Below are 15,520 nucleotides of genomic sequence, written 5' to 3' on the forward strand. Positions count from 1 at the left end.
TTGTCAAGCAAGACTGACAGCCTGTTTTGACCGTCTGAATGACTATGCTATTTGTGGGCAGCAGTATCTAAACACAGCCCAAGCCTCGCCAGCTCTGTCAAACACAGCCACCCATGTGCCTAGCAGGCAGCCTGCGTCCTACCAGGCCCCATTCTCCATGCTCAGAAGGTGATCTAGGAATCCATTCCCCCTTTAACTCTCTCCAGCTTCTCTCTGGAAACAGAACAGGATGAAGAGCGTGTATGGCTTGGAGACTTGCAGGCCATGTCAAGGAAAAGGTCCCAGTCACTCTCTTCCATTCCCCCATCTCTCCTTCCAAACTTGGATACGTTCTGAGAATTTCAGTCATTTTCCAAAGGCCTATGTGATTATGATTGGGCTGTGTTTCTTCTCTTGAGTTGCAGACAGATCCCTTGTAGTTTCCTGGTCACTGGTCTCTGTAGTTTGCTAGTTGTTATCACAACTCTGGAATCCCACTGTCTATCTCATGCTTTTTGTGGGCCTTGTCTCAGCTCTGTCAGTATAGTCCAACCCTGACGTCTTACTCTCTTTTTACACACGCTTTGTTGGTGGTGACTTTCACGTTTCCTTGCCTGGTTTATTCTTCCCTTTGACACTATCATCATTTGCCTGTTTGCATGTGGGAGTGCCAACACCTTGGGAGATACGCTGAATGCTGGACGTTCTGTATGTGGTAGAGCCAAGAGAAAGTAGTTGACATGATTTTTTTTTATTCTACTTTGTTTATTATGATTGTTATTATTAATATATTCTTTGATAATTTCATACCTGAATATAAAGTATTCAGATCATTAGACGGTGTGTCATTTGGTGGCCAGCTACTGTTTTCTCTTAACCTCTACCCTCTACAGTTTCTTAGTTCTTGGACCTGAGTCCTGTGTTGAGGGCGATGATGAAATAAGAATTTGAACTGTTGCTTTCTGAAGGAATCCGTTGCTTCTGCACTGGCTCTAGCCTTGGTCTTCAGGGTGTTGACTGCAGTCAGTGACCCAAGTCATAGGCTCGATATTACCACTGTCCCAAGAAGTGCACTGCTATCTGCTTTCTGTACCTGGTATTCTAGTAGGCATTCCAGTAAGCCATTGTCTTGATGTAGGGCAAAAGCCTCCTTCTAGCAGGAGATGCTCTTACTCCAAAAGGCTTCTCCTAGGCCACCTCCTGCTGCCTAGAAGACCCTAGAAACCAACAGCTCCAGGGGTTCCCTGTTTGTGTTGTATCTTCTCAGCCAAGCTGCCTGTGGCTGCTTGCACAACCTTGGTAATAACTGAAACTCCATAAACTGTTTCAGCAATGCAGTGGGACATGTGGGTGCTTGAGAAGCTTTGTAAAGAACCAAGGAATGAAGATTTAAAATATAGAAATGTCTCAATTGGCAGACCTCACTCTGAGAGTAGTTATTCCTCATTTGGAAGACTTGATTCAAAAGCCAAATGGTTATTATATATAAATTATTCATGAGGAAAAGGAATGACAAAAATAAGACAGGCCCCCAGTTACTGATGGAGAAGGCACCAGTTTCCTTATGTAGGCTCATTTTGTAGTGATTACATCTCTTTCTATTGTCCTGTTCTCCCCTTACATAAGGGTACTATTAGTGATTCTTGCATTTAAGTTACCTTCAAAGTTAAAGTGCAAAATAATGGAAACCCACTCATGGGATTACTGATTCTTTTCGTTCAGGATAAGGACCTAAGAGACACTTAAATTACCAGCTGGAAAAACCTGCTCCAAAATTACTCATATACTCACTAGTCTTCCCATCCATGACTGTGAAATACATGAGGAAACAGCCTAAAAGGAGGGTTAATTGTCACAAGGTTTTAGAAGGTTCAATCCTTTGGGTGCATGGCCCCTATGATGGTTAGTGACATAGACTCTAGAACTTGCAAGCTGAACTTCTCGGCATGTCTGTGGAATATTAGCTTGACATTAATTAAAGTAGGGTTCCATCTTAATTGTGGGTAGGACCATTCCATAGTCAGGGGATCCAGGGCTGAATAAAATAGAGAAAATGAGCTCACCATTAGCAAGCATTCATTCCCTTCTGCTTCTTGACAGGGGGAATGGGGCCCTCAGTCTCATCCCATTTAGACCTCCCCACCATGATGGAAGATAGTTTGAGTTTTAAGCCAGAATACACTCTTTCTCCCTTAAATTGCTTTCACCATGGCATTTTATGACAACAATAGAGACGTAGTAGCTAAGATGTGTATGCTTGGGCAGAACACCATGGCAGGAGCACATGACAGAGGAAGTTCTTCATCTCATGGTTGACAAGGAACAGGACAAAGATAAACAGAGAAGAGCCCAAGTTAATATGTAGTTCCTTCTGGCTGCTTGGTTCCTACTCTTCTAATTTTCAGGACCTCCCATATGGCATCATTGGGTTAGAGTAAGCCTCTTTGAAGCAGAGCATGGGTACTCACCAAACACCTCATTTGCTGGTATCTCGATCTTAGTCTTCCCAGTGTCCAGAAATATGAGAACTATATGTATTTTGTCTATAAGCTACCCAATTATAGCATTTTATTATGGCTTAAATAGAGTAAGACAGAAAAGAAATGTAGCTAGACCTTCCTGAATGGGGCAGTGGGAGTCTAGCAAATTGGGAGAAATTATTACTCTTTTAGATGCATCGTGTATTTCAAATGAATATGCAAGACTCACCTGGCTGATCCAGGGGGTATGAGAAGACACCTGAATCTCTATTTCTAACAAGTTCTCTGCTGCCCCTTGGCTAGGAGAGAGAGAGAGAGAGAGAGAGAGAGAGAGAGAGAGAGAGAGAGAGAGAGAGAGAGAGAGAGAAACACATTGCTGAGGGATGAGGCTGTAGGTCAGTGGCAAAGCCCCCACCTCCCATTTATGAAACCATAGGCTACACGCTCTCTCCCCCACAAATTAAAAAGAAATAGATTTCCGTTCTCCATCCTCTGAGTCCTCATGCCTGTGTACTGAGTCAAGAGGTTGGACATGATCATGATCATTTACGTTTAAGTAACTTCCAAGTTATCTTGCTGCTGTTCCTGAAAGGAGGGAATGAAAGGAGAGGGAAGGGGAAAGAAGGAAGAAAGGAGGAAGAGAGGGGAACCAGGGGTGGGAGGCTCTTAAGGTTTAACCCAGGCTGGCACTCCTGGCTACTTTAACTAGCAAGTCTGTGGGACCCCCCACAGTATATAAGGCAGGGACAGAGGAATGAAGTGAAATTCTGTGGGTGGTTTCCTCTGGTGAATGAGGAGGTTTGGGGTAATGACTCTAGAAGGAGCTGGACTGGGATCTGGGACATGGAAAAGGGAGGAGGAAGCTAAACCACAGGCTGTCCTGGAGCTTTGTGGATCCATCTGACCTTGAACTTGAGGTAACCACCTTGTAAAATAGTGGCTCTCAACCTGTGTGTCATGACCCTTTTGGGGGTCGAGCAACCCTTTCACAGGATTAAGTAGACAAACACAGACATTTACATTATGATTAATAACAGTTCTGAAGTAGCAATGAAATAATTTTATGGTTGGGGTGATCACAACATGAGGAACTGTGTTAAAGGACTGCAGCATCAGGAAGGCTGAGAAGCATTGTTTTAAAGGAAAATCGTTTCTGTATCTACTCAGTCTAAATTCCTGTGGGTTTAGTCCAGTGTGTTTCTGTATCCTCTGAATGAGGAGGGGTTCTCTTGTTTGTGACAGTGTTTTCCAGAGTTCTATAGCAGCCAGACGCATAATGAGGAAGGCCCAGACATTTGCCAGGAGCTGGATGCTTGATGTCTGGCTGTCTGCATGAAGAAAATCAGGTCAAGGAGTGATAGAAGCCAGGCCCAGTGTCCCCTCTTCCTCTCCCAAATGCCCGGGAAATCCTACACAAGACTCCTCAAGGATTCCATTTTCCTGAGAAGGGATACAATAGGTCAAGTTAATTTATAATGTATTAGAAGGGATTAAAGAGTAAGAGAATAAAGTGGTTATCAGTGCTAATATGTATATTTAATATGCTCCTGGCTTTGGCTTCAATATTCAGCACAAATAAAATAAATACAACTAAAATATAAAAGAAAGGTGAGACTTTAGTGGGGAAGCCAGGCCTCTCTATATTCAAGTGCTATTTCCTGTTTTGCTGTAGTTGCCCGGTGCCCCTGTTGTGTGTCCACTCAGAACAGCAGGACCAGAAAGTGCCCACTTGGGGCAAGCCTAAGACCCCACCAAGGCGTATCTGTCGTCCAATGGCTCAGAGATACACCTCTAAGGGTGTCATGCTGCTAAATTATTCAAGTTAATCAACAGCAGTTCAAACGGGTTTATCTTAAGTCGCCACATTAAAAACGGTTAATCTGGAAATAATCAAAGAATCACTGGGACTCTACTGACACCTGCTGGCCCCTGAGCTACCTACCGTTTGCAAAGAACCATAAGATGCACTCATTATGCTCTGTGCTCTTGGCCTGAGCAGCAGCAGGGGAACTGGGGCAGATCTGAAGGGGCGTTCCTTCACTGCACAGGGAGCATGGAATAAGCCATTGGGGGGAAACCTCCCAACATGGGGACCTGCCCCAAGCCAGCTGCTCTGTGACTCTAAGGCCCTTTGCCCACATCACAGCCTCCCTCCCAGTGCTGAGCTAGCCCTGGGGACAGCGGTGGCATTGGCAATGGGGGGCTCTGTCATGAGTGGTGATATCAAAGGAGGTCACTTTTGCATTCTAATAGACAAGAGTCTTCCCCAATGCTATTTAAAAAACAAAACGAAAAATAAAAACAAAGCAAAACAAAAGTAAAAAAAAAACCAAACAAGCAAACAAAAAAACCCACCTAAATACCTCCCCTCCCCCAGTGTCTGGTGATTATTTCTAGAAACAACTAAAACTGTTGTTTCTCTGTACCAGCCACTCCTGTGCCCTAGGAAACTGTGGACTTTGTTCTGTGTTTTGGAACAAATCTCAAACCTTCAGGTTGAGAAAAATACCCCCAGTTAATGCCATCCAAATTATTTGTGCTTTTTCTGTCTGCTCCTGGGAAACTGCGGGGCTGTGGTTCGTTAGGCCAGTAACAGGATATTCAATAATCTCCGGGGAGCCACGTCCATATTTAGCCTGACAGAGGAAGCTAGGCCTGGTAATGAGAAATGAAGCAATTCTTTAAAGCTGCTATTTCGTTTCTTGCTTCTCTCTCTGTACCCAGACCTCACCTGTTTGTTGAAGCCTTTGATGCTATTTGCGGTTCTCAGAAAATGGCCTTTGCTAGCTGCAAAAGGAAAGGTGCCTCTCAGAGTTCTTCCATCTTCCATCAGAAAGCTGTTAGCGATGTCTGGACCTCTCCGAGGCAATAAAAGCCATTAGCCTCACACCCAACAGGATGGCCCCAGGGAGGATGTAGGAGTTAGCACCCTCAGCCCTGTTGGTAGACTTGCAAGATGACAGAGCTCTCACGGAAAGCAGAATGGCATTTTCTTTAAAAGTTGAAAGCATCCTCATGTGGTCCTGTGGTCCTGCCTATGGGCATTTATGCAAAATAATTTGCATCAGTTATTTACAGTATCCAGAACGAAGGAGCTCGGGTGTCCATGGAGAGAAGAAATGGATGGATGGGCCATGGCATGCCCATACATTTGAATTCCACCTTTACAAGGCAGAATTGGACATGTTAAATGAAAACCTTATGCCTAGAGAAGTAAGCCAGTCAGAACATGGTAAATCCTGTGTGATTATTCTTGCTCAAGATACTTAACATAATAGAAAACATAGACCCAGGAAACAAACCAGTGAGGGTCAGAGGGAGAGGCACAGATGGGGTGATGGGTGCAGGACATGCAGGATCAGCTAAAGCCCCTGAGACGGAAACATTTCTGTTCTGAGTGTTTTTACTGAAATTAACACGAGAAGACATCAAATAGCAAGCCCCAAACCACGCCGTTATAAAGCTCAGGGCTTTCAGAGATGGAATCTCTTGTCTGGTGATTTGAAGCCTGGTGCTGTTGGGCAGTGCTGCATAACAGGAACTTCCAGGATGACAACAGTGTTTCTCCTGGGCACTCTCAGGACACTGCCTGGTCATGTCTCAGGACATGAGTCCTCGTCATGGCTTTGGAGCACTTGAATGTCAACTGAGACATCCGATTTTAGCTCCGTTCAATTTGAATTTAAGGAAGCCTATGATCAACAACAGTGGCGTTCAGATTCGTGTTACTACTTATTCCAAAATCTCTTTCTCCTCTTGGCAGTGGCTGCAACCCCAAGGAGGTAAAGAGTGGACTGGGGAAGAGCCTTAGGTCTGTTTCTTCCCAGGCACCAGTTTGCTGCAAAGCATGTCAACAATGTGCCATTCTTTTATGGCATTCATTAGCATCAGACCTCAGATCCAGGGGCAGTGTTGGCCTTAGTTCATGGACTAACCTTTTCTAGAAAAATGCCCTTTTACAGACCCAAAGTTCCTTTCCGTCATGCTTAATCTGTCTTCACTTTTCCTTGTAAACCCATGGAGTGATGGTATGAGCTGAAGCTGAGGTTCAAGTCCTTATACAGAAGTTATGTGCACACATCCCTGCTTGCTCTGGGTACTGGGGCAGCAGTCAAGGAATCTTTTACTTTTTAAGGCCTTGCTGGAAAAGACAAACAGGTAAGCTATGTAAGCAGGCCAGATGGAGTGAGCCAGACACTGCAGTGAGGGGCCTCGTCGCGTTTGTCCTCTGAAATGGAAGAGGTAAATGTATCAGCGTGTACTGCACAGCATGGCTTACAAAAGGCTGAGCAAGTATGATAATAAGGCTTCCATTTAAACAGGCCACAAGTAGGAAGCTTAGCAGGCCAGCCGGTGGGTGGCCTCCCTTAGAGGCAACCCAGTCTTTCAGGGCATTGCAGGTGTCACATTTAACTTAATGGGAAAAATGAAAGCTGCGTATTAAAGAATAAAATACATGCGTGTAAGATGTAGAAGCCTGTGTGGCAGGAAGGCGTAGAAGAAGAGTCTGCAGTTTTATTACACAGAGGAGATGGGCTGTCTAATAAAAAAAAAAAAAAAAAAAAAAACCCTGTACCTGGCTACAGAAGACTGCTCACTGTGGACATTTTTTTTCCTTTTTCTTCCTTTTTCAGCAATGGGTAGAAGGCCTGAGATCAATCATTCACAACTTCAGGGCAAACAACGTCAGCCCGATGACATGCCTCAAGAAACAGTGAGTTTTGTTTGCAATGCCTTTTGTTCTAAGGAGTTACTGAGTAAGCGTTCTGACTAGGAGGGGAGCACTGTGTCATGTAGATCAGGCCAGTGTCCACCTTTGACCAACTTCCACCTGCATTTAAACCACATAGCAAGGCACGTGTGATGTCCTCATCACAAGACCTGGAACAGACAAAAGGTATCAAGTATTGTTTTGTCTCCTAAACTCCATGGATAGCTTTGCATGCCTTGCCTGTAGGATGAGTTCTAGGATACCTCAGGTCTCCACTGCAAGAAACTGACAATTTAGAGATACAGTCAAGAGAAGCCTTTAGAAAAGCATCCACTGCATAAGTAAAACACAAAGTCCTGCGCCCCAAGAACACTGCTTCCTGTTTAATATGTGGTCAGGGTTCTTTGACATTTCTTTAGAAATTTCAGTCAGTGGTTCAGTCGGGATCTGAAGCTTTTAGTGCAGGTTCCTGGAGTCCCAAGTGGCTTACTACACTGTCAGTCACCCTGTTCAGATACATTTCTGGGTCAAATGCATGGTTCTCAAGTAGAAATCACAGAAAAGCAGTGGTCTGTTAATTGTGTGCGGCTGCAAGATTGAACTGTGGCTTCATAGTGACAGCAGATGACACATAGCTGTGAGGTACCAAGACGAGCATGTGATGAAGATGCAGATAAGCTTGTGGAAGTAAGCTCCCCTCTCTGACAGTGAGACCCTAGCACCAGGAGAGTGGTCCAGTGGTCCGTCACCCTGCTCAGTGGGCCAGCAAGCCAGTTCCTTAGGCACTCGCTGCTCTTTCATCGTGGATGGCCAGCAGGTACCAACTGTATGGACTCCGGGCTGTCAATCCTCGTCTGACACTTTGAGCAGATCCATAGCCTCACAGTCCCCATTTTCAAACCAGATTCCCATGTGGATGCAGTCAGAAAGCGCCTGGCCTAGTGTCTGGCATCCTTGGTGGAAGGGAGTTGTGAAGGCTTCCTATTTGCTGTTTCGCTTCATTTCCTTCCGCCGGGTCATTGTGCATCCGTTCTCAAAGGGAACCTAGTGAATGTGGGTGACTTTGGGTATTGGGTCAATGGATCATACTTACACTCGAATGATCAATATGCAGACACCAGCTCTTTGGGCAAAGGAGCCACTGTTCACGCAGCCACAGGCTGCTTACTTGTCCAGAGGATGAGTCTCCGCTAAATGGAAGTCTCCATGCCTGGGAGATTATACTCCTATTTCCATAACAGATTCAAATGGGGTAACAGCGCCAGCCCGTATTTCCTCAAGAGTGGTATATATCCTATAAAAACCAGTAAAATAGTTGAAACACAAGTTTGCTTAACCCAGCTCCCTGCCCATTCTGCCTCCCTCCCTCCTTTTGGCCCTAAAACACCTCCCAAACAAAGTAGCAACTTGTGCTTCTGGAACTTAAGATAGAAACTTTCCCAGAGCCATGATAATTTGGAAATTGTTAGGCTGTTAGTGACTAGAAATGGTAGGACTAAGAGTCATTAGCTGAGAACAATTTTGATTATTCCAGTGTGTTCTGGAATGTTCTGGTTCCCCACATGCCCTGAGAGCTTGGGCAAGGCAGAGTTACCTAGCATTCTGAGCCTTTCTCTGGGGTTGAAGATGAAGGAAGGCTCCCACTCATTGTCCACCCTAACTTTGGACGCTGGGACTGGCAAATCCCCGTTGGTCCTTGGCCTAAGGCTAGACAGTTTCGTTTATTACCTGTACATTTTAATGAAGAGCAGAACAGCACAAGCATAGACAAATGTGTTTTGCTCAGTGCAAATGTCCAAGGTCTAATTCCCCTAATGGTGTCAGATTTTAAAACATAGGCCTCTCAGTTCAATTTGAATTTCAGATGTGGCTATTTCGCTGTAAATATGTAGTCAAATGTTGCCAGGACACATTAAAATAGTAGTTAACTTGTCTTAAATTCGAATGTTACTGGGTATATTAAAACCTGAGGGCCCTAAATTCGTATCGTAATAATTTGAGTTTTAGAATAGGTGTTCTGAGCAAAGAAGCTTCTCTCTGAAGTTGTCAGTGAGCTTGAGCAGGTGCTGTGGGACCTGCTGCTGGTAGGTTCTGAGGCAGTGTCGCTCTTGTTTTCCAGCTGGATGAAACTGGCCTTTCTGACCAATACAAGTGGCAAAATCCCAGTGAGGAGGTAAGTCAGACATGTGATTCTCAGCATCACCTTCACCGAATCAAACCAAAGACCGAGCCTCCCAAACCAAACCAAAGACCCACCCTGCTATGACATAACCACAAAAGCTCTTTGCCTTCAGGGTATTTCCAAAAGTTTAATTTCTGCTCTTACGTGGCTCAGTTTGTAAAAATCACGCATGGAAGTAAAGTTGTAGCTCCCCCAGCACAGGAAGCAGTAACTGTGATAAAGAATGTCTGAAGATTGTAGCATGGAATTTTAATCTGTCAATCACCTGGCTTTCGTGATTTATATCGGGTGCCCCCCCCACCTGAGCAACAACTCCCTCCCTCCCTCTTTCTGGATCCCTACTGTGACAGTACACTGGTCTTCTGGCAGGTCCGTGCCTTCTGGCCAGCACTGCCCCAGAGAAGGTGGGGCTTTGCCTAAATTCAGCTGCTGCGGTAATATACCACAGTCTTTGGCTTATGCATAACTTCCTGCCCATATGCTCTTTAATAGCTCTGATGCGTTTCACCCTGGGAGGAGTCCCCACGTATCCCTCTTCTCTGCCTCTCAGTTCCTTTCACAGTTTAGGCTCTGCTAATGGTCTGTGTGTAGCTGTAAGGGCTTGTAAGGGTAGCTATGGGAATTCTTGACTAAACTCTCTAGGGTCATATTGTTTGATGTTTATGTAAGCCTTCATGGACGTCAAAGAAGCCTGGCTCAGACCCAGAACATCATCTGTCCACATGAAGCCAGGAGTTAATGTGACTTAACCTGGAGCAAACACAGACTCCCTGCATCCCAAGCCCCTCTTCCCAGATTTCTCTACTCAAGTTCATGTTGACATTGACTCTGGAGAGGGACTTCAGTAAAGGCACAGACTTGCAAAGCCACAAAGCACAGAAGAGTGCTGTCCTGGACTGACCCATCTCTAACACGCAAGACAAACAAGTCACAAGAGCAGAGCATTTGAATGGGTGGATGTCATTGAGCTGCGGGACCTGGCCCTTTCCAGATTTCTTATCCTGCTTCTCCATTTACATACTCCATTCTATACCAGAGCCTCGATTCTGTGCCCCTATGCAAATGTCTCCATACCCCTTCACACCGTCACACAGACCAGAATCATCCTAGACACCATCATTTTGGCCCATTTCTTGGTTCGTGGGGCTTGTGAACCTAAGCTGACGTGTCTGCGATACTTACTTATGAGAGACTGGAATATGTTGATGGTGTAAGAATGACGCTGTGCAGTATCCCTTTTATTCAACCTTCACGCTCACCTACCAGGTCACAGATCACATGCAGTTATTGTGACGTTGAACAAATCCACATGTACGATTCTTTGCTGCCTTGTTACTGCTCAAGGGAGGGGAGGTTTTCAATAATATTTTTTCTTAACAAGTCAGGTTTAGACGCTTATTAAAACCCCTCTGGGGGAAGAAAAAGGTGGCTGGAGATGACTCAGTGGTTAGGAGCACTGACTGCTCTTCCAGAGGTCCTGAGTTCAAATCCCAGCAACCACATGGTGGCTCACAACCATCTGTAACGGGATCTGATGCCCTCTTCTGATGTATCTGAAGACAGCTACAGTGGACTTGTAGATAATAAATAAATCTTAGGAAAAAAAACCCTCTGGGTGGCCTGATTGGTAGTTGTTCCCAAAGACATTTCAGAATGATCCTTATCTTATTGAAAGATAAGATCCTTATCTTATCTTACCCAAACCACCCTAGGACTCTTGTCATGTAGACAGTGTATGCCCATACTTAGGTAGGTTTGTTGGTGTGGGGGACAGAGTATGTGTGGCAGTGTTTGGAGTGGAACTATATTATGCTTCATTTATTTTTTTCCATAAGATTTGGAAAATGGACTTAGTGCAACACAATATTATGATCCAAGAACTTCTAACCAGTAGTTCTGGTTTCACTAGTCTCCCTTCTCAAAACCGTGCTGTCATACCACAGAGCTGGAGGCCTGTTGAGGTTCTGTGGATCCCCGTACAGCATGTTCACATACAAAATCATTACAACTGTTCTAGAAATGGCCTAGATATTTTGGCATTGTCATGGATGTGTGTGTGTGTGTGTGTGTGTGTGTGTGTGTGTGTGTGTGTGTGTGTGTGTGTGTGTGTGTTGAATGCACGATGTCATTATTAATAATAGGTCCTTAACACAAGACATCTGTGACTTGGGGCAGTTCATTAGAACTGATGTAAAATTGATCCCAAGCCAACGAAAGGGGGATAACTCTCCCGGTAGATGGTCTGCCAAGGATTAGGTAGAAATTGTTCTCAATGTTTTAATGGATGTGAAGGGTAAACACTTTTAAAAATGTCATTTCTTCGTCAACATTTTAGGGTTTTAAAATGGAAACTATTAATATAATACACATTGTGTTAAAAAAGGGATCCGGCTTCATAGTCATTGCTCAGCTTGCGAAAGGCTTCTGCTGTTGAACATTAAACCTAAATATAATACCCAGGAAATGGCAGGGATGACTGCTGAGGGGAGCCTCGCTCCTTGCCTCCCCCCTCTCTTTGCTCTTTATGTAAATTGCCTTACGCGGTCTGCCTTTCCCTCAAGTTCACCAGCTCGTCCTCCACTTAGTCCGTTCTCTGAAAGGCATTTTCATGTCTCACACACTTGCCACATGCAGCACTACCTACAGCTAGAGGGTTGGGTGGTGGAGATCTACTTGGTTTTGAGCAGCGACTAGAGGGACTACTAAAGTAGAGGCCAAGAGCCTCCGTGTAATAATACTGGCAGCCTGGTCTGCACGATCCGTCTGTTCTGGTCCTGAGGCTGCAGCACCCTACAGAGGGCTGTACTCTGCTCCTTCACTTTAGGAGTCTCCTGTGACGGTGTCAGAAGTCAGTGTTCAGACTCTCAGAAGCATCGAAGAACACCTATGGGCAAAGAGGTGGACTCCCTTGCCTTCTAGGCTCACTTTCTCTAGTCATTTGTAAGGTAGCCTGGAATACGGAACTTAGCCAGCCCTGTGGTAGGACTGAGTACAACCTCAGTATGCTTGCTTTTGTAAATTTCTTTAAGGAAAGGAGCCACAGTTTATATTGATTGGATAAAAATCTCATTGAGAAGCTTGGGGTGTAGCTTATTTGGTGGGGGGCTTGCCTAGTGTATCCAAGTCCTTGGTTTCCGTAAGTCCAGGTTTGATTGTACCCACCCTTAATCCCAGAATGGCAAGTTTGTAGGGAGTTCATTGCCATTCTAGGCTATAGATCCTGTCTTTAAAAATAAAAACTAAATAAATAAATAAATAAACCCTTACTGAGCACCTGATACCTTGAAGCATTAAGCAGATGTCTTTGGTCAGGGAATTATATAGAGCATTGGTTCTCAACCTTTGGGTTGCAACCTCTTTAGCAAACCTCCAAAAATATTTATACTACAATCTATAACTGTAGCTAAATTACAGTTATGAAGTAGCATAAAAATGATTTTGTGGTTGGGGGTCACCACAGCATAAGGAACTTAAAGGGTCAGATCATTAGGAAAGTTGAGAACGTCTTATATAGAGGTTATGATGATAACACAGTCTCTTTATCAGCATACTGTTCTCAAGACTCTGGTTAAAGTGCTAGAAACCAGAGAATGAGCATTCCCTCTCTAGCCTCCAGATCACAGTAGATAAAATTTTCAGACTCAATAATGATTTGGAAAGATGTCTGGAGCAAAGGAAACAGACATTGCTCTAGGGAAATAGTCTGATTAATGCCCTTGTGGCTATTTTCCATTCTGAAGTTCTCTTTTTACGTACAATGAGCAAATGTGTCTTTAGGCTGTCCAGCCCAACCCTCCTCATGTTTGAGAAGTCAGCACCTCTCTCCTCTCTCTCCCCCATCTCCTTGCTCCTTGACCTTCTTGATCTTAGTTCTGCTTCTTGGCACACAGCCAAGCACTCACCAAAAGACCGCTTTCTTTACTTGACTCACTTCCCATGGTGCCTTGGTTCTGATTTAGGCAGATGGCTCGGGCTCTATATCTGCTGCCTCATGGCCATGGCGGTTAGTTTTCATCGTGTTATAACCAGGCCTTTTAACCCAGCAGCCTTGAGTTGTCTAGGAGAGCCCTGAGATTGTTGCGTCCAGTTTTCCCTCCTGATTACAGATACCTCACCTTGCTGTGGAGCCACGGTTATTTTCTCGTTGCGTCATTTTGTAAAGAAAGACACACTGCCAATTGCCATTAAATTGAAATGTTAAATGGCATCTACCCCAAGTCAGTGTCTAAAAGTTGAACTTAGCTCTCAAAACTTGAGAAAAATATAGTCATAACACCTCTATGCTAGAATCCCATTATCCATGTGCTTGGTCTGACTACACACCTGGGTGCCACTGTCGGGCTCCCTTATACTTGAATGGAACTGTCTCAAGGACACTTGAATGTACTTCTCGACGTCTTCATGGCCTACTATAAAACAATAATGGTTTAAATGGACGCATCATAATGCATTTATGTAAATCTCCTTCCTCTGGGTCTGTTTTGATAAGCTGTATCCTGCAGCTGAAGTGGCTCCTTCTCACAGTCACCAAGAGAAGCTGGCTCTCAGTGCTTACGTTGACCGAACAGAAATGCGGAGCGTACTATGCGAAAATAGGATGTGAGACGCTAAAGCTCCATTGAAAAGCCACATTTCACAGGTGAAAGCCACCTTCACCTTTAAGTGAAGTCCAGCTCTCAGAGTTCAGCTTTTCAATAATCACAGTAACTCATAACCCGGGCTTCTCATCAGGGAGTGAATAAGTCACCCGCGTAGACAAAGCAAGACTGAGAGCTGTGTGCGTGGTGTCTGGATACCAAATGTCCTCTGATCTCTGCCACTCAGCAATTTTCATTCTAAGTGTTTTCAACATAGTTCTCATTGGGGTTGGGGGGGGTGTGCTCTCTTCCTTTTTTTTACGTAAGGAAGTTTGACCGTTAAGGCATTACAAATCAAATGTGACTAGCATCGATGCTCCCTGTACTAACTAGTTAAAAAGCTACTCAGAAACACTATGTCCTAGGAAGTACCAAGAGTCTGATGAAATCATTAACTGGGTCCTTCCCCATCACTTTCACAGTAAAGTCCCAGGCCATTAGCTGTCTAGCATGGCAGGGTGTCTTAAAAGTGCTTAGATAAAAACAGTTAAAAAATGTCTGGTACTGGGTCACTGGAAAACACACAAGCCAAGAGGAAGAGTCACAGGCCAAGTCTGAGTTCTATGTGGCTACTGCTTTCCCTGAGTGTGGGCCTCACTCACCAACCCTTAGAACCACTGCACCATCCACCATGTCAGTTTTTCTGAAGAACGCCATTTCTCAGGATTCGAATGTATCATTGCATTTGTCCAACACCCACTTGGTGACAAGCACCTAATGGGACCTCTTAAGTTAGAAGTGATTCTCACCAGTGACAGACTTGACCCTGGTAACCAGAGGGAAGCTTGGGAATTGAAAAGCCCCGTCAAACAAGAGGTAGCTTTATTATTTTCCTCCCCTTTAGCCCGCCATCTCTAAGGTATTTGTATTGCTGCGTCAGAGAAAGCAGGGTGAGCACTAACTCAGTCTTTTTCTTTCTCTCCTGCTCCAGTATTACTAGAACCTTCGCATCAGGGAAAACAGAAAAGGTGATCTTTCAAGCACTCAAGGAATTAGGTCTCCCCAGTGGAAAGGTATTGACTGACTTAAGTACACTTCTAAATCTGTGTTCACGGTTGTTCATTCATGCGGGCATATGTAAGCCTGGTGACTGTGTTAAGCTGCCCTCAGTTTGTCAGTGACATAGAGGACAGCTAGTTTTCTTCCTTTTCTTTCACCAATCACTTGAGAAGTGTTTTAAAAATCCAACTAGTTTGCTTCAAAATGACTTTTGTCAACTTTATTAAGGTGAGAAAAAGAAAGGACAGGCAGCTGTTCTCTGTACAGTTTATGGAGCCTGTTTTAGAATACCCAGTCATGCTGCCTTAACCAAGCATAGCATCAGCATGAATTATTAACTAATAAATTCAGTTCCTCAAGAAAGCCTTGCACGGTTTCGTGAAGGATTCCTTTCTCTCCCATCCATTTATGCTCATGACCCTTCATATTCAAGTCATTAAAATTAATTTTTACACTGCAAGAAAGACTTATGCCTCTGACTCTTTTTAAGTCCTGTTTGAAAGTTACATTGCAGTGTGACAGGTAAATTATT

General features: G+C 44.4%; 1 protein-coding gene across 4 annotated transcripts in view; it reads left to right on the plus strand.

Annotated features, from left to right (window-relative positions):
- Plcb4 (phospholipase C beta 4) overlaps positions 1 to 15,520 on the plus strand; it is a 139,775-nt gene that overhangs the window by 46,942 nt on the left and 77,313 nt on the right. For all 4 annotated transcript variants that reach the window (XM_032904285.1, XM_032904283.1, XM_032904286.1 and 1 more), the window contains exons 5-7: positions 7,094 to 7,173; positions 9,290 to 9,343; positions 14,921 to 15,002. In XM_032904285.1, coding sequence (XP_032760176.1) covers positions 7,094 to 7,173; positions 9,290 to 9,343; positions 14,921 to 15,002 — 216 coding nt within the window. The remainder of the gene's footprint in view (positions 1 to 7,093; positions 7,174 to 9,289; positions 9,344 to 14,920; positions 15,003 to 15,520) is intronic.

Source organism: Rattus rattus, chromosome 5 (genome assembly GCF_011064425.1).
Source record: "Rattus rattus isolate New Zealand chromosome 5, Rrattus_CSIRO_v1, whole genome shotgun sequence".
Taxonomy (NCBI): Eukaryota; Metazoa; Chordata; class Mammalia; order Rodentia; family Muridae; genus Rattus; species Rattus rattus.